Here is a 17871-nt window from a genome sequence, read left to right as displayed (position 1 = left end):
CCTTAGCTTGGGAACAGCCACTCATCCTTTGAAGAGCTTTGCTAAGACCCTGCAGCAACCCCCACCCAGGGTTTTCAAGCCTCTCCCCCGCGACTATGTCTGTGGAGGAAGCAGGTGGCTCCAAAGGAGCCCACCTTCCCAGCCCCACTCACCAATCTCTTCATATCGCATCACCGTGCCCAGGTTGGCGTTCTCATCTAGGGAGGAAAGAAGAAATGCAGAAATATCAGGGAATGAACCTCCTGGTACCTGATGGGCATTCTGCCTCAGAGAGAAAACTCAGGATGGGGTAGGTGGTGGGGTTGGTGGCAGTAGGAACATTTGAATGAATGCAGAGCAGGGTCCAGCCTACAATGGACAGGGAGCATCTCCTTGGGCTCTAGGGCCAGGGTTCACTTTTCTGGGACTTTCAGAATGAGACAGCCTGGGTGGGGAGCCAACAAGGGACACACACACGCTCATGCTGGGTGCCTTCTGTGTCTTTCTGTATTGGAGGAGGCTGGCCACAAGAGCAGCATCCTCAAGACCCAGGGAGACAGCTTTCCGGGTCACTAGAAGGTGGCCCTCTCTTGTTCGGGGTTACCTGGTTCAAAGAACAAGCTGAACTGAGCATGCTGGGCTTTTTCACGGGGCAGAATGCAGAGCTCGGGGAAGACGCTAGAGGCTTTGCTGTGCGCCTCGAGCGTGCGCAGCACCGCGGGGATGCTGGCTTGGCCCCCTGGCTCCCTTCCTCCTCCACCACCCCTCTTAGGACCTTTCCAAGGTGTCTGAAATTGGAAATCTCAGGAATCAGCCCCAAACAGTCAAAGGAATGAGGGCCTGACCAGCTCTCCTGCACAGTCGAATTTGGGGTTTGTGGGAGAAAGATCCCCAGAATCAGATACTCTCATCCTTAGGGGAGCAGCCAAAAAAACAAGAGAGAATTAAGGAAAGGGCTGATGTGTTCTTAGCCCCTCAGCAGGAGCACTGACAGTGCCAGAGGTGGGAGGATTCCGGGCCCCTGGGAGCTCTCAGGCGTGCGCACACACTCTGCAGGGGGCTGCGGGGAGCACGGAGCACAGCCCGAGGAGGGGCTGATGGCACGGGAGGTCTCCAGGGGGTCCACAGCCAGGGGGATCATCCCTCTGGGCCCCCATAACAACTTGGCCCCGCGGGCCTGGTGACATCCTCTGCTGTCTCACTCACTGCTCTATAAATGTCCCAACCCACAGCAGGTGCCAGGCGTGTCTGCTGAACAGTGAAGGGAGGAGGGAAAGAAAAGAGGTGGGATGGGTAAAGAAGGTCCTTGCCCCCTTACCCACAAAGGTGAAGCGCTCCACGGGCGGGCGGACACAGCAGATCCGGCTCAGGCTTTGCCCCACCTTTCCCAAGATCTTGGCTGTGGGAGAGAGCAAGACAGACAGGGACAGAGGGAGAGAAGCACTCACAACTCACACTCGTGTCAGCCTGGGGCTGGGGCCACTGTGAACAAAGGGGCTGCTCCGGAGGGGTGGGGACCGGGTCGTGGGAGGCAGAAGGAGGGTGGAGAGAAAGAACAGAAACATGACAGCCAGAATTCCCTCTTCTCATTCACAGCCCAAGGCATCTTGAGCCCTAGACAGGAATCTACTTTCTGGCCATGTTTATTATACTGTTGAAAAGTTGGAAAATATAAGAGATGAATATATATAAAAAGGAAAATTAAAAGCATCCATAATTCCACTGCTAGAGAAAGCCACCACTAAAGCACCTGCATATTGCTTATTTTCTCCCACTTTTATTATGTGTATTATGCAGATATGTCTGTAACGTGCACTGGAGCATCTTCTGCATTTAAAGGGCACGTGTGACACACTTTTTTCTTTCTTTGATTTTGTACCTGTATGAGAGGATGGATGCTCACTAAGCAAACTGTGGTCATCATTTCTTGATGTATGTAAGGGAAATCATTATGCTCTACACCTTAAACTTACACAGGGCAGTATGTCAATTATATCTCAGTAAAACTTGAAGAAAAATATAAAAAATAAAGGACACGTGCGCTGTTAGCATTTTTCGTTTTTTAACATCGTGAGCGCGTCCTCGGCCACTCCCAACGCTAAACAATTACACTCAAATCCACGGAGACCGGGCCAGCGGCAAAGAACTTGCTTGGAATAATTTCTGCTGGGCGAAGGCTTTCCTTCTTATGCGGACGGTCTTTTAATCAGATAGCCTGCTTGGGCTGAGAGGGGTCTGGTTTTTCAATGATCTCTTTGGGCTCCAATCTGGAAAATGTTTCTGAGCTCCCCACAGGTGGCTGTAGGCAAACTATGGAATTCTGGCTCTTCCTTGTGACCTTCCCTATTTCTAGCAGACCGATAACAAACTGGCTTATGGTCTCTAGGCTTGAGAAGTGAACACCAGGACCTGTCTCTTGCAATCGGCCTGGAAGGCAGTATTAGAAAGCACACGGACCTTGGAATCACACAGTCCTGCGTATGAATTCTGCCTCTTTCACTGTGGAGCTGGGTGACCTTAGGCAAATCGCTTCCCTTCTCTGAAGCTCGGCTTCCTCTTTGTAATGGGAACGTACTATCTGTATCACAGAATTACTGCGTTAAACGAAAACCCGCGCAAGGCACTGAGCCCCCTGTAAAGCACCGAGCCCTGTGCAAACATATCGCACTAGGTGCTGAGTAAATGGCGGCGGGGGCCCTTGCTCTTTGTCACGGAAGGGATGGCTAAGAGTGTGGGACTCAGGGTGCAGACCGCCTGGGTTTGACTCCTGGCCCTGCTACTTCTTGACCATGTGATCTTGGGCGAGATCCTCACCCTCCTTGGACGAGCCAGAGAAAAGCATTCCATTTTGTATCTTTAACTCCCAGGTAAAGCAATCATATTTATATTAAAATGCACTCCATCACCTGTCTCTCTTTCTCTGTCCCTGTCTCTCTTTGTGACTGCTTCTTGCTGATGTTCTGTATTAAGAAGTCTCTAAGTATGGTCCCTGGACCAGAGCATCAGCATTGCCTTTTTAAAAATGCAAATTCTCCTCCTTCTCCCAGACCTTCTGAATCAAATTCTGGGGCGCTGCTTGGCCGTCTGGGCTTCCACAGGCCCTCCAGGCGATCCTGAAGTTAGAGAACCGCAGCTATGCGCCCGGGCTCCCCTACCTGCGGTGGGCTTGGCGGGCACGTTGCTGTTCTGGTAAACGGGCTGGGTGGTCTCGTTCTGGGGCTGTCCGGTCACGGGCGTCATGGAGGGTGTGTTGACGTTGGAGAGGATGCAGCCAGTTACCCGCTGGGGAAGGAGGAAGGGCAGAGTCAGTGTCGTCAGCTGAATGACTTACGGAAGCATTTCCCAGGTATCTCCAAATACTCATCTGCTTGGCCATGATGGTGAGCTGTCCCGGAAAGAGGACTGGGGGTGAATTCTAGACCTGGCCACACCCTGGGACCACAAGGCTGGCAGGAGGCAAGATAGCTCAGTGGGAGCAGCATGGGATGTGTTACCGCACAGACCTGGGTTCAAGGGTGAGCCCTGCCCTCTTCGGGCTGCATGACCTTAGCTATTTACTTAACTGCTCATGAACTTCAATTCAAGAGCGTAACACAGAGAGGAAACAGAGCTGCCCTTCCGGGTTGTGGCAGGATGGCACGAGCGAGCAGACGTGAAGTGCCTTTAGAGCGTCTGGCACGTGGCAAGAACTTTGTACCCTACCTGGATGTTGTGACCTTCTGTGGAACATGCGTCCCTGCCCTCCCTGCCTGCTTTGTGGGGCTCAAACGAGGTCAAGTCTGCAAAAGGGCCGTGCAAGCTTGGGAAAGGTCGTGCAAACACCCGGTGCTATCACCACCTGCCGCCTCTCCAAGCCAGAGATGCCAACGGCAGGCCCGGCCGGGGAGCCGTGCCAGGCAGAGCAGGATGTGTCTGTGCTGCAGGAAGGGGGGTGGGGCTCGGGGCCCTCTTGCGCCTGCTCACAGTGTGAAAACACATTCCAGAGCCAAGCGGAAATTCTCTGTGCATTATCCACTGTCCTGTGCTATCTGGCCGGCTGCTTCTCCCCAGTGCCACAGCAAACACAGAGCTGATAGCGCAGCATTCTTCACAGCTGACCCAGAAGCAACCCCCCTTGCCCGCGGTGAGTGGGGCAGCAGCTATTAGGCAACAGAGAAACAAAGGATCAGTTTTCACAGGGCTGTTGCTCATTCAAGTTCCCGTCCCTGACAGTCAGCCTCCCCCCATCCCTGGTCCACCACCCTTTCTGCATGACCGAGTCCCGCTGCCGGAGGACCCCCCAAGTCCCAGGGCCGGGGTCACCCTCCAAAGGCACCTTCCACACGCCACCCTGCAGGCAGATCAGCACATGAGTCCTTCCGAGCCCTGGAAGGGCAGGCGTTTGTCTAGCGGGGTGACCTGTCACTTCTGTAATGTTCCTGACAGGAGACGGTCATGATAGCATCCAGCCACATCTGGAAGCCAGCTGGGGTCGGGGGCCGTGGGGTCTTCTCAGCCTGCTTCACAGGCTTCTCTGCCCGGCAGCGGCTGGTGGAGCGGAAGGGACAGCCCGCCTCCTTTTTTATTATTACTTCACCTCCAGAAGAGAAAACGCCACATTCTCATTAAATAACTGGTCAGGTAGCTGAGGAATTCCTTCCTCCGGCCGCACGCATCGCTGGTCCCATTTGACTTCTTCTACGCCGGAGAAGAAAATGCTGGCCACGTGCCCCGCCTGCCCCCCACAGGCTCCCCCGTCCTCGCAGCCTTGCATCGCTCATTACGCCCTGTGTCTGTCTCTCCGACAGGTCTCCTCTGCATGCTGGAAACACCGGCCTGATGCTGGGACTGGGAGACTGGGCGTTACAAGCAGCTCCCAGCTCCCGCCCCAAGGCAGGGGGCCGTCATGACTGACCTTCTCTGCTGGCCTGGGACCATCACTGCAACAGCGGGGGCTCCTGGCCAGGCACCCCTGGCCCAGACTCGTGCCTCTGGGCACGAGTAACAGAGGGAGGTTCAGGAAGCCCAGACATTTAGACATCAAAACAGTAGTGAGGTTTTCTGGCTGGTACACCCAGGGCCCAGGCACGCCTGCAGGGCCCCTGATTCCTCCCTCCCATCGTGGGCCCGGAGGCTTCTGGATGAACAGGAGGCGCACAGGCCCCCAGCAGCGCCCCCAGCTGACACATAGCGTGAGAAATAAACGTGTGTGAAGCCACTGAGATTTGAAGGATGTTCGCGTATCTAGCCTATCCTGACGGACACACCCTGAGCGGGTAAGACAGGACGCCTCTGTTACTCCTGTTGTTGAGACCAGCCCAGAGGAGCAAGTCAGTGCCACCCTACGTGGCATCAGAGCCCTTTCAAGGGCACCAGGAAAGACTCTGGATGTGTGTGAAGGGTTCTGAGAGCAGAAAGACAGGAGCCAAGTTTTCTTCAATTCCATGCAAGTGGATCTTAAGAGATGAAGCTATAGCCAGCGAGTCCTTCCTACTGCTCTCGCTCTTTGACTCCTGGATGGTCTGGATCCCCAGAGTCCCCCATCTGTTAAAACAAAGCACTGTGCACAGCTGGTGGCGTGTGGGGTCACTGGGGCTGCTGCCAGCCCCTCAAGGAGAAGATTCTGACAGGCCCCTTGACGGCAAACCCAGATGCGATGGAGGCGCCCCTGTGTCAGGACGATGCCCTCCTGACTGCTGTTGAGGGCCAGGCAGGGCCCCGCGTCAGGGCAGGGGAGCAGGATGGACCACATCTTGTCTTGGCAGGGCGGGCTTCTTGCTGTCGACGGCACTGCTTTTCATCCCATCACCGTGGGAGTCCAGGGCTGGTACTGACCTGCGAGGGGAGCTCTCTGCACACTCTGGCCGGTGCTGCTGGCTGGTACAGAAGCTGCACTTAACTAACAACCAGCTCCTCAGTCACTGTGCCTGGCCGAAGCCTCAGATACCCCGGTTCACCTCTCTGTGTTTCCTTTTACCCACAAATAAAGCAAAGGTCAGAGCACCACCGTCTGCCCGTGGACCCTTGTAGGAGGAAGGCGTGTGCATGATGCCTGGCGGGTGTGAGGGCCCACAGTCACAGCATCCTGTCCTGGAGTAAGAGGACCCACGGGTCCCCAAGAGGTGCGGCAGGAGGACCTGGCTGCTGGTACCTGCTCCCAGAGCGCCTCTCTCCTCCTGACTTTCTTTGCCCACTTCTCCTTCTCGCCTCACTTTCTGAAGTTTTCCAACTGTGGTCTCCTTAATCCTACCTTGAACTTGCTGCCAGAAGATGAAAACTGCCCTAAGTCGCATCCAGGGTGGGGACAAGGCAGGGAGCAGTGGCCGGTGCTGCTCGGACCCTGGTCTCCCCCACCGCTGGCTGAGAAACAGGAGACCATGGGCCAGCAGCATCCTTCCCGCAGCCTGCCCGGCTTCTGTGGTCCACCCAGCCCTGAGCCCGGCCCAGCTCACCTTCATGAGGTCCCGATGGTGCTCGAGCACACTGCAGGTCGTCTGCCAGGTGTCCTGATAGCACTCCCACGGGTCCACCCTAACAATCAGAAAGACGTCCCCCTTGGTTTCCATTCTCACACTCTTTCCTTATTGGTTCCTTCCAAAGACATAGCTCAGAAAGCTCTGCAGACCTGGTCGTGCTGTGTACTTAGATCTCAAATCAGATAAAACAAGGGCTTGGAACACCTTCCTGAGCCTCCGATTCCCCTCTGTAAAATGAGAGGAGTATGACACCGGCTTCCATGAGCAGATGCTGGCGCTGGTCTGGCCAGGTTTAATACCAGCACCATAACTGTGGGGCTTTGGGAAAGTTATATGATGCTTGGTGCTCACTTTCCCCATCTGTAAAATGGGAATAACAATAATACCTCTCTTGCGGGGCTATTAGAAGGGTTCCATGAGCTTCATATGCAAAGTGCCTAGTATACATCGTACTCTCATTCTTAGCTGCAGAATGGGAATTCTCCTCTGGACCTTATAGGATTGCAAAAAGGATTAAGTGAGCCAGGCCCTCATCAAGTGGTGACTGCAGTTACCTCAAATGGGGACCCTGCCTGTGGCTGCCTCCCTGTGCAGGGAGGTGCTCTGTGGGCATGGAGGTGGGCGTGGCGCCTGGACCGGAAGGCACAGCCCAGCAGACTGCGCCCCCCACCCCGCCGTACAAAGGATGCGAAGTGAGTGGGGACCCAGCCCCAGACGGATGCAGCACTCGGGCTTAATCGCCAACTTGATGAGCTGCTAAACTGGGATGTTTCTCAAACGTGTTCTTAGCAGTTGAGCATTCCCTGCCCACCTCCCACCACGCAGCGCACCTAAGCACACCGAAGATGAGGTCTCACGAAATGAAAATCCTTAGAGAACCAGTTTCCCTGAGCCTGGCTCCCCCCAGATCTCTGATCACCCTCCCCTCTGAGATAGGCAGACACCTGACCTGGCTAAACAGACTCCCCTGTGTCCAGGGGCCCTGAGCACCCAACCCTCATCTCCACAGCTAGCTCCAAGCCTTCCTAGTGACCTCAGTTCTCGGAATTCTAATTTTCCCAGTGCCTGGAGCAGTGCGGGACAGGCAGTAAGTGCTCAGTAGATATTTGTTGAATGAATGAGGGATTGTTTCAGAATATTCTAATCACACACAAGCAGGAACAGCTTCCTGCCAAGTATTTTCCCCACTGGGCCCCACTTTCCCCAGGAGATCACGAGGTACAGGGTTGAGAAGCTTCATCTCCACCCTGACTCGACCACGGATGTGCTGTTCATGTTCAAGGCCCTTGATCTCTCCTGAGCTGTCTCTCCGCCTAACCGCTCTCACAGGCAGGGATGAGGAAGTCCGTACAGGGCACGTGCTGCTCACACAAACCACTGCACGTAAATGGCAAGGATCACGATTTAATTATTACCGTCGCCTTCCTCCACTGTTCTCATTTCCACCCACCCCCTGCCTCTCCGCTAGCTCTGAGCCCTTGCTCTGAGCCCCTTCATTTCCCTCCTTTCATGGAAACCTCTAGGTGATTTTTTTTTTCTTCCATGGTAGGGAGATGCCAGGACAAATGGTGTGCCATTACTTTTTTAAAAACATCATCTTCTCATGCAAATTATAACTGCAGGAGCTTTGGGGAGCATAATTAGCATAATTAGTGGAAGCCTGCTTTAATTACAGCGCAAGCTCAGCGGATAACAGCGTCTGCTGTCTTAGCGAGGGGACTGCGCGGGGCGCGTCAGAGGGAGAGGCAGTGAGTGAGTGCGCACCGCCCGCACCCCTGGCCCACCGTCAGCCCAGAGCCCAGGGGAGCCTGAGTTCAGGAATGGGAAAGAGCCAAGGCCTGGGACATTCCCTGAAAGGTAGTGAGAGCTCCTGGAAGCAAGTGGGGATAGAATTGGAGAGGCATTTTGGATTTTCTGGCCCTGCCTCACCCCAAACCCAGTGATGCTTTTGGAAGCTCTGGATCCAAAGGTGACAAGGCAGATGAAACACGAAAGCTCCCTCTTAGTTTAATGGGCCTCGTGGCTTGGTTAAAAAATAAAGTCATCAGTTGGACCCCCCTGGAATGTTCACATAATTATCACCTGCATGGGGTTAATATCTGCCCTCCAACCGCCTCCCCAACCCTGTGGGGTCCAAATTGCCCTGAGGACTCTTCCTCTTCTCCACGCATCTCCAGGGAGTCCCAGGGCCACCCATACCTCCGGCATCAACAGGCCAGCCCTACCTGATCCAATCGGAGTTCTGGACGGCCAGCTGACACATGATGAGACGGTGCCGGCTTGACACGAGGCCCTGGGAAGCAACAGAGCAATTGCTGGGAGGCTCGCCCTGCTCCCCACAGCCTCCCCAACACTCCGTCCCAAGCCAGCCCATTATAAAAGTGCAGCGTTTTTCACTGGTGACAGAGAATGGGGTGTGACCCCGTATGTGTCCATCTGCCACACACAGGCACAGAGTGGCAGAAGGGAAGGAAAGGAACGGATGGGAGATGGAGTAGACCCCCTCCAACAGCATCAGATGAGCATCAGAAGGTCAACTGCCCCACCAGCCGACGCGCGGCCAGCACAGAGACGAGACAGCGTGGTGGGTGCTGTCTTGTCTCATGGCTCAGTCTGGCTGGGTGATATCCCCGGGGCTCACCAAGTTGTATCTAGGGGAGGAAGTGAAGGCCTGGGAGAGACTCTAGATTTTCTGAGATGTGTGGCAGGGAGGGAGGAGCAGGGAAATGAATTTTAAATCAGCTAATAAGAGCCACAGGCCTTTTTCTCCTATAATGCTGGGAAAGACTTGCCCAGCCCTTAACCAGCCGCCAACCTGGCGTCCGTGCCAAGCCACCCTTGGCCCTCAGCAGGTGTGCCTGCTCCTCTTTGGGTGCGTTCTGACTGTTCCTCCGAGCTGCTGCCCAACGCCCCCTCGCTCAGGCCTGACTGTGGTCCAGAGATGGGACGCGGGACACCTGCCGTCGGGTATTTTGTGTTCCCAGAATCGCAGCAGAGATGGCAGTGGGGCCGTTTTATACCAGAGGAGCCTTCAGGTCCAGAAGAGAGGCTAGGGAAGAGAGGGGCAAAGGTGGACCCACCTGTTTTCCATAGGAGTCGTGGACCGGAGAGACAATCCCGCCAATGACGATAAACCTTCCAGTTTTGTGCAGATAATCCCTGGCTCTTTCTAACGAAGAGAAGAAAACCACACATGATAAAGAGGAAAGGTGTGGATTAAAGGTGATAATTGAAATCAATACGTTCAGCTCTGTAAGGCTTATTTCCCATCTTTCTTGCCATTTAAATAGAAGGTGCCAACTTTCAAAGCAAACGTTGGTGATTCAGAAAGTTATGGAAGCAGATTTCAGCCCTCAAAGCAAAAGGATTTAGAACTCAAGGGGATTAATCCAGGTTTAAAAGTCCTCTGCTGGACAAGCTTAGAGAGATTTAAAATAAGCACATCACTCAAAGCTAAGAGAGCAGCAGATTGCATTTACCCCTTTGAGCACTTGCAGAAATTGCAAAGTGGAGGAGTAATTTTTGAAAAAGAAAGAAGGAAGAAGCCTTCTTATAATATGAAAGGTGGGCTGATTGCCTAATCTAGTTGCTCGAAAGAGAAAAACCACCAACATAAATTTAAAGGGCCTTCTACATAATTAGGGAGAATTAACAATCAGACCAAAAAACCATCATTACAGTTGGCTGAGAAAAGTTCATCCAGAGAAAAGCCTTTTTTTTTTCTGCTGAAAAAAAATCTGTGATGTTGCTTTTTCAAATTTACCAGACAAGCCCTGTTTCCTTCTCGTGAGAAAATTCAGCCAACTAGGAAGGGATGAAAAGTTTGGTTCTGTCTTACTTCCAATCACTCACTGGATAAATCCAAAAGGGCCTGAGATTGTACGGTGGAGGGAATGCAGTGTGGACTTACTGTTTAGGTGAGGGATTCCGTGAGGAAACGGGGGCTTGGGTGCCAGCAAAACTGGCTGTGGAGTTTACAAGCAAGACTCCAGGATTAGCTTTTGGCTTTCTTAAAACTTAGAAATAATTCTCTTCACACTTGCCCCTTTGTTTCTTTCAATGTGAAATCTCAAGAGATTTTTTTTTTTAAGTAATAAATTATTTTTAGCACAGTTTTAGATCCACAGAATAATTGAGCAGAGAGTAGTACATAGAGTTCTGTGTACTGAGTCCCCCACCCTCTGACCTCCCCGACCCCCAGTTCCCCCATTATAACTATCTTGCATTGGTGTGGTATGTTAGCTATGTTTGTTGGGCCCGCATTGACACATTATTATTAACTATAGGCCATAGTTTACATTAAGATTCACAGTTTGTTTATTATTGTTGTATTTAATTATTCTTATTTTTGTAGGGGGAGGAGGGAGGTAATTGGGTTTATTCATTTTTAGAGGAAGTACTGGGGACTGAACCCAGGATCTCCTACATGCTAAGCACGCACTCTGCCACTTGAGCTATACCCTCCCCAAGACTCACCCTTTGTGTTGTACAGTTCTGTGGATTTTGACAAATGGGTAATGGCATGTGTCCAACTACAGTTTCATAAAGAATAATTTCTCCACCCTCATAATCCACTGTGTTCCACCTACTCACCTCTCCAACCGCTGGTAACCACTGACCTTTTTACTATCTCTATAGTTTTGCCTTTTCCAAAAGGCCAGATAGGTAGAATCATGCATGATGTAGCCTCTTCAGACTGGCCTCTTCCACTTAGCAATTCATATTTAAGGTTCCTCCATGTCTTTTCCTGGCCTGAAAACTCATTTCTTTTTATTGCTGAATAATATCCCATTGTCTATATGTACCAATTTATTTATTCATTGATGGAAGGACATCTTGGTTGCTTCCAGTTTTCCCTGATTATGAATAAAGCTGCTAAAACATTCTTGTGCAGGTTTTTGCATGGACATAAAGTTTCAACCCAGGTAAATATCTAGGAGTGTGATTGCTGGGACACATGATAAGCGTATGCTTGGTTTTGTAAGAAACCACCAAACTGTCTTCCAAAGTGGCTGCATCACTTTGCATTCCCGCCAGTGATGAATGAGAGTTCCTGTTGCTCCACATCCCCACCAGCATTTGACATCATCATTTTTTTTTTTATTTAAACCATTCTAACAAATGTGTCTTCTTTGCTTTTTAAAAGAGTGACATTACTTCATTTGTTTTCAAGTCTTATTTTGAAGCCAATGATAAATTGAAGGCCTTGTAACAAAAACCTTTTTGATATCTGAATAAATTCCATAGCCCCCCTTCACTTCCCTTGGCCCTTTTATACCCCAGTCTTCCTCAGGATCATTTCTGTTCGGCCCTTGGCTGTGATGGATCCTCTACTGCAATAAGTCAGACCTTCATTCTTCTCTCCGTCTTACAAAAAGTGCCGTCTCTCTGCTCTCCACTTACCCAAGCTTTTCATTGGAAGTTCAGCTCTGCCCACACCCAGCATGCCTGCTCTTTGCTGGGCTTACTGACCTACTGGCTACCTGTGCATCCTGTTCAAGGGACCTGGTCTGGAAATTGTTTCTGAAAGTTTATGCCTTCCCTCCTCTTCTTTACTGAATTCTTCAAAGCCAGGCACTTTGCTGTAGATAAGAGGTCCCAAGCTGACAGATCAACGAGATGTACAGTTAACACACATATGAGAAGCAGGTTGAATATAAGATGGTTTACAGTCAAACAACCCTGACCTGTTACACTGCCACTTGACACACTGCAGGCTTAAGAAAACACCCTTGCCGTCCACAAGCAGCTCAGCTTGTCACCGATGCCGAAGACTTCTTGAGCTCTTACTCACTCAGCACAGCGGCTTGCTTGCTGAGCAACACATGCTCAACCAACACTCACACCTAGAAGCTCACGTAGCCACCTTCCTGTGGCGTTTCCTTCCACCGCGCCATGTTGGTCCAGAGAGCCACCCACTCCGTTCCTCAGACGCTCCGGAATTTCCATGGGAAATTTGTTGCACCAAGCAACCTCATTGCCTTGCGAAATGTTACCCTTTTCTTCTTTACCCAAGATGAGAGGCCACTTCCCCTGGCAATGCTCCAAAGTTCATTGTCTCACGAAGAAGCAATGTCTGAAAGGCAGAGCCCCGACCCCACAGCCTGAAAAAGGATGCTTGATCTGAAAGAGTTAAACCCAGAGGAGCCATGATTGTGATCATACAATCAATTCAATTTAGTTAACATTTATTGAGCACAAAATACCACGACGGGTGCCAGAGGGATGAGACGGTAAAGACGGCTTTATTTATTATTCTCCAAAGGTTCACAGTAATGGAGAAACAGAAGGCTATCCTGATGGCTCTAATTAGAGGCAAACTGGGTGAGCGCTGCGGCCGTGGCTGTCAATGCTGTTGCTAGTGATGGGGTTTTACTACAAATCACAGTAAAAAAAAAATCTTATATCCTGATACAATACATACATATGTATGTATACATATAATTAACTGAAAGAAATATTACAATATCTCCTAGTGTATCCCATTCTAGTAATCATAAATTTAAATAAAAAGCTGGGTACAACCTATTAATGTGTGTCAACCTATAGTTTGAACAACTCTGCTGATATCGAAGGGCAAGGGGGAAGAAGGACAGGAGAGATAACTTTGTCTTTCCAAGAAGAGTGAGAAGATTCTGCAAATACCCAGAAGTTGCACAATGTGTAAAGCAGGTTCACCAACTGGTTTAGTCTTAAGCACTGCGGTTGGGCCGTAGCGGGTCCGGTAGGAGAGGCATGGGGTGAGGGGGAGGTACTGTTGTGTAAGCAAGTGGGAATCAAGCTTCAGAGGCTCTGAACGCCAAGCCAAGGAGCGTGACCTTAATTCCATTGTTTGGCCAACGTGTATTCTGTGGACCACTTGCACTAGAATCACCAGGGGGGAGGCTAAAACACAGACTTCTTAGGTCCCAGTCCAGAGTTCCTGAGCAGAAATCTCTGGGACTGGGACTTAACAGTCTACTTTTTAAATTAGTTTCTCCAGGTGATTCTCCTGTTCTCCAAAATTTGAGAACAGCAGCCATACATAGACAGTGACTAAAGTTGAGAAGTCTAGACAATAGGGAATCATTGAAGGCTATTGAATAGAGGAGCAGCATGCTCTGAGCTGGGAGAAAAACTCACAGGAGGGATAATGAAGGTGGTGAAAAATCCTACATTAAAGGAGACAGTCATTCCTGGGAGGAAGTTTTGGGTCAAGTGATGAGGATTAGAGGAAAACTTCCCAGAGAATGTTCGGGGACCCTGGAAAGCAGGGTTTCCGCCTCTCTTCAGACATTTTTGTTTGCTTTGCCTCTGGGGCTTTGCTGTTGGCCGTGGCAATGCCACATCACTCGAGCATCAGTCTTTCAGACCATACCTTTATGACCACACTAATAGCACCGTGTTTTATACTCTGCAATTCACTGGTTCCCTTGTTATCTTCTAACTTAACTGGATGTCAGGCCAGAAAGAAACTGGAACCCAGCTAAACAAACGTGGCCAGGAGCAGATATGATTATTCTCTTTCTTTATTTCCCATAGAGATTCTAAATGCTTGAAAAGTCTACCCAGTGATGTCAAAACTCAGGAACTGTGGTATCGTGGAAACAACACTGACTTGGGATTACAAGACCTCTGGGTGTTAGGGAAGTCACTTAATTTCTCTGAGCCTTAGTCCATGTTTGTCAAATGCCTTCCTTGCAAGGTTGTTATAAGGATCAGCTCAAATTCTGAATATAAAAATGCATAAGGACAAAAGGTTTACTGGAGAATCCCACCAAACATTTAAAGAAGAACTAAAACCAATGCTACAGAAGGATCTAATGTAAAACACGGTGATTCTAATTGACAAGTAAAATGATACTAACACTCAATTCTAATGTGTGTGCATGTATGTATGTGTTTCCCACACCATCAGGCAATTCTTGGACATTAACAAGGTGTCCTAACTCAGTTCTGACACTGTGTATCTGGAGATGAGCATCAGGTCCCCCAAGATAAGGATCCAGTCTTACAAGGGTGCCTCCTCCCCTTCAAACGCCAGATTCCAAGCTCAGGCTGTTACTGTGCTTCTGACCAACCAAGTGGCTACAGACTGGAGTTTCCCATGACCCACTTCTTGGACTTCATATTACAGTCACAAGTCCAGGTTGTCACCTGTACTTCTGACCAACTGGCTATAAGTCAGAGGCTCCCATGACTGCCTCCTTGTGTTTGATTAATTGGCTAGAGCAGCTCACCGAACTCAGGAAGCCCATTTACTCACTAGATTACCAGTTTATTACAAAGGATATTACGGGATAAAAATGAACAGCCAGATAAAGAGATGCAGAGAGTGGGGGTCCAGAACAAAGGAGACTCTGTCCTTATGGAGTCTGGGACATGGCACAGTGCTATGTGGAAGCATTCTGGTTTCCCAGCCTAGAAAGTCTTTGAACCTCTTCCTTTTTGGGTTTTTACGGTGGCCTCATTATTTAGGCACGATTGATTAAATCATTGGCCATTGGTGATTGATTCAACCTCTAGCCCCTCTCCTTTCCCTGGAAATCCAGGGGTAGGACTGAAAGTTCCAACGTTCTATTCTTAGTTGCTTTCTAAAGGTCATCTAATTAACGTCAACCTAGTAGCGGTGGAAAGGAAATGAGGCGAGAGACTAAGTATTGTAACAAATGATGCTCCCACTGCTCTGACTGCTCAGGAAGTTCCGAGGGTCTGGGGAGCTGTCTGTGAGCCGGCAACTGTGCATGAAGCCAAATATATGTGAGAAACATACATGTGGACATCTGAATGACCACATATATATATATCTTATAAAACACAATGTTGAAATAATGCTGTTATTAAAATTGCTAGGACAATGTTCTCATCAAAAAAAAAAAGTAAACAAGTGAGGTGATGAAAGTGCTAATTAACTAGATGGGAGAAATTCTTCGACAATGTATACTCATATAAAATCATCACAGTGTGCACTTTAAATATATTAACATTGTGGATGTTAACTATATCTCAATAAGACAAATTTTAAAAAATTCTAGAGTCTCTTCTAGGAAAAAAAAAAAAGGAAGGAATGCTTTCCAATCCATTTTATGAAGCTGGCATTTCTCTAATACCAAAACCAGGCAAAGAGAGTACAAATCATGCAAAAATCATTAACAAAATATCAACAAATAGAATTCAGCTATATATAGAAAGAATTAGACCCCACGACCAAGTGGTATGTAATCCAGGGATGGAGGGCTGTTTCAAAATTTGAAAAATATTTGAAAAAATAAAAGTCACCGCATTAACAAGCTAAAGAAGAAAAATCACATGATTGCATCAACTGATGCAGAAAAAGAATTTGATATTCATTCATGATAAAAACTCGGAGAATTAGGAATGGAGGGTGTTGACTGAAATAAAATGCACAAGCTAAAGGTTGAGAGTTATGTTTTATTTGGTGGACATTTTTGAGGACTTAAGCCCAGGATGACAGCCTCTCGGATCGCTCTGAGGGATTGCTCCGAAGTGGCAAGGTAGAAGCCAGGATATATAAGTTTTTGCAACAAAGACCAGGTGGTCAGAACATCGAAAGATTACTGTTAATTGAAGAAACCTAGATATCTCAAGTTAAGGAATTTGGCACTTTTCTACGTATGGGAAGGTACAAAGGTCTGGGCTTCCTGAAATCATTCCTTTGACATGCTCCCAGCTGTCTAGGGCCATTGCCCTGTTCTTCCACATCCTGAGCCCCCTCGGGGGGCACCACTGGGGGTGGCAGCAGAGGCTGGGCTGCCTGCTTGTCTGCATCCTGAGTTCTCTCCGCTCACTGTCCAGGGTGACAGTAGTTGCTGATGGCTTGATGGCCACAGCATTCTTTGTTTACTGATATGGTTTGCAACGTTTTTAGTTCACAAAGGGAACTCTTTAACATGATAAAGAATATCCATGAAAACCTACAGCAAACATCATACTTAATGGTGAAAGACTGAACGCTTTCTCCCCAAGATCAGGAATAAGGCCAGGACGTGCACTCTCACCACTGCCACTCAGCATGGGACTGGAAGTGCTAGCTAGTTCAATAAAGCAAGAAAAAGAAATAAAAGACGTAGAGATAAAAAAAGGAAAAAAAAAAGTCTGTCTCTATTTGCATGAAAGTCTACTTAGGAATCCCAAGAAATCTACAAGGAAATACTCCAAAAACTAGTAAGTGAGTTCAGTAAGATCATAAGATATAAGATCAATATAAGAAGATTAACTGTATTTCACATGGAAATTGAAATTTAAAATATAAGATGACATAACCATTCAAAAAATGAAATACTTAGGGATAAATATAAAAATATATATAGAACGTGTGTGCTAAAAACTACAAAATGCTGATGAAAGAAATCAAAGAAGATCTAAATAAATGTTGAGACATATTGTGTTTATTGTTGGGCCACCTGACATCCTTCAGAGTCCACCGCCCCCCATTCCTAGGCTCTCAGATGTCTGCCTGTGATCCCCCAACAGATAAAGTACATTCTTTACCAGGTGTGTTCCCCTAACAAACTATTAGTCCTAGGCAATGCTTAATCTCACAGTTGCTCAGGCTGGCTTGTCTCAGCCCACCTTATCAGAGTCATAAACCCCACCACCCTTCACGGACCCCCTAAACCTCTTACCTCACCTACAACCAATCAGAGACTTGTGCACAAGCTGATCAGGCACCTTGTGACCCTACCTTATAAAAGATCCGAACAACTGGCCCTCAGTGCGCACATGGGCACCGCTCATCTGTGTGGCCTGCTGTTGTCTATGGCAGCGTAAACTAATAAACTCCTTTCTATTCCCATACTTCATCTCTTGTAAATTCTTTTACCAACCTGCGTGTCACTGACTCACTGATTGGCCGCCCCTCTGTGTCCCACAACATTTATGAATTAAAAGACTCACCCACCATAGCAGAGATACTAATTCTCCCCAAATTGATATGTAAATTGAATGTACTTCCTATCAAAATCCCAGTAAGATTTTTTTTTTGCAAATGAAGACAAAATAATTCTAAATTTTATATAGAAAGGTAAAGGAGCTAAAATAATTAAAACCTTTTTTAAAAAAAGAATAAAGTGGGAAAATTGATCTTTCCAAATTTCGAGCTTTATCTAGCTATAGTAATCAAGAGTTTGAGGTACTGGCAGGGAGACAGACACAGAGCTCAGTGAAACAGAATAGAGAGTCTAGAAATAGCCCCACGAAAGGATGGCCAACTGAATTTTGACAAAGGTGCAAAAACTGTTCAATAGAGGAAAGCTAGTCTTTTCAATAAATGGTGCTGGAGCGACTGGACAGCCATGCACCAGAAACAAAATAAAAACAAAAGCAACTTGACCTAAATCTCATACCCTAATGCAAAAGTTAAGTCAAAATGGATCACAGATTTCAATCATGTAAAATGTAAAACTATAGAACATTTAGATGAAAATACAGGAGAAAA

General features: G+C 48.5%; 1 protein-coding gene across 6 annotated transcripts in view; it reads right to left on the bottom strand.

Moving 5' to 3' along the window:
• The window catches only part of NMNAT2 (nicotinamide nucleotide adenylyltransferase 2), a 181070-nt gene that overhangs the window by 23424 nt on the left and 139775 nt on the right, over window positions 1-17871 (bottom strand). For 5 of the 6 annotated variants that reach the window (XM_032463565.1, XM_032463562.1, XM_032463563.1 and 2 more), the window contains 6 exons: window positions 9515-9603; window positions 8660-8727; window positions 6411-6489; window positions 3135-3261; window positions 1298-1378; window positions 153-197 (listed from right to left, as the gene is read on the bottom strand). In XM_032463565.1, the coding sequence (XP_032319456.1) occupies window positions 153-197; window positions 1298-1378; window positions 3135-3261; window positions 6411-6489; window positions 8660-8727; window positions 9515-9603 (489 nt within the window). The remainder of the gene's footprint in view (window positions 1-152; window positions 198-1297; window positions 1379-3134; window positions 3262-6410; window positions 6490-8659; window positions 8728-9514; window positions 9604-17871) is intronic. The other variant, XM_032463564.1, reaches the window with a different exon arrangement.

The sequence above is a fragment of the Camelus ferus genome, chromosome 21 (assembly GCF_009834535.1).
Source record: "Camelus ferus isolate YT-003-E chromosome 21, BCGSAC_Cfer_1.0, whole genome shotgun sequence".
Taxonomy (NCBI): Eukaryota; Metazoa; Chordata; class Mammalia; order Artiodactyla; family Camelidae; genus Camelus; species Camelus ferus.
Note: the sequence above shows the minus strand (reverse complement) of the source record. Positions and strands in the feature narration are given on the sequence as shown.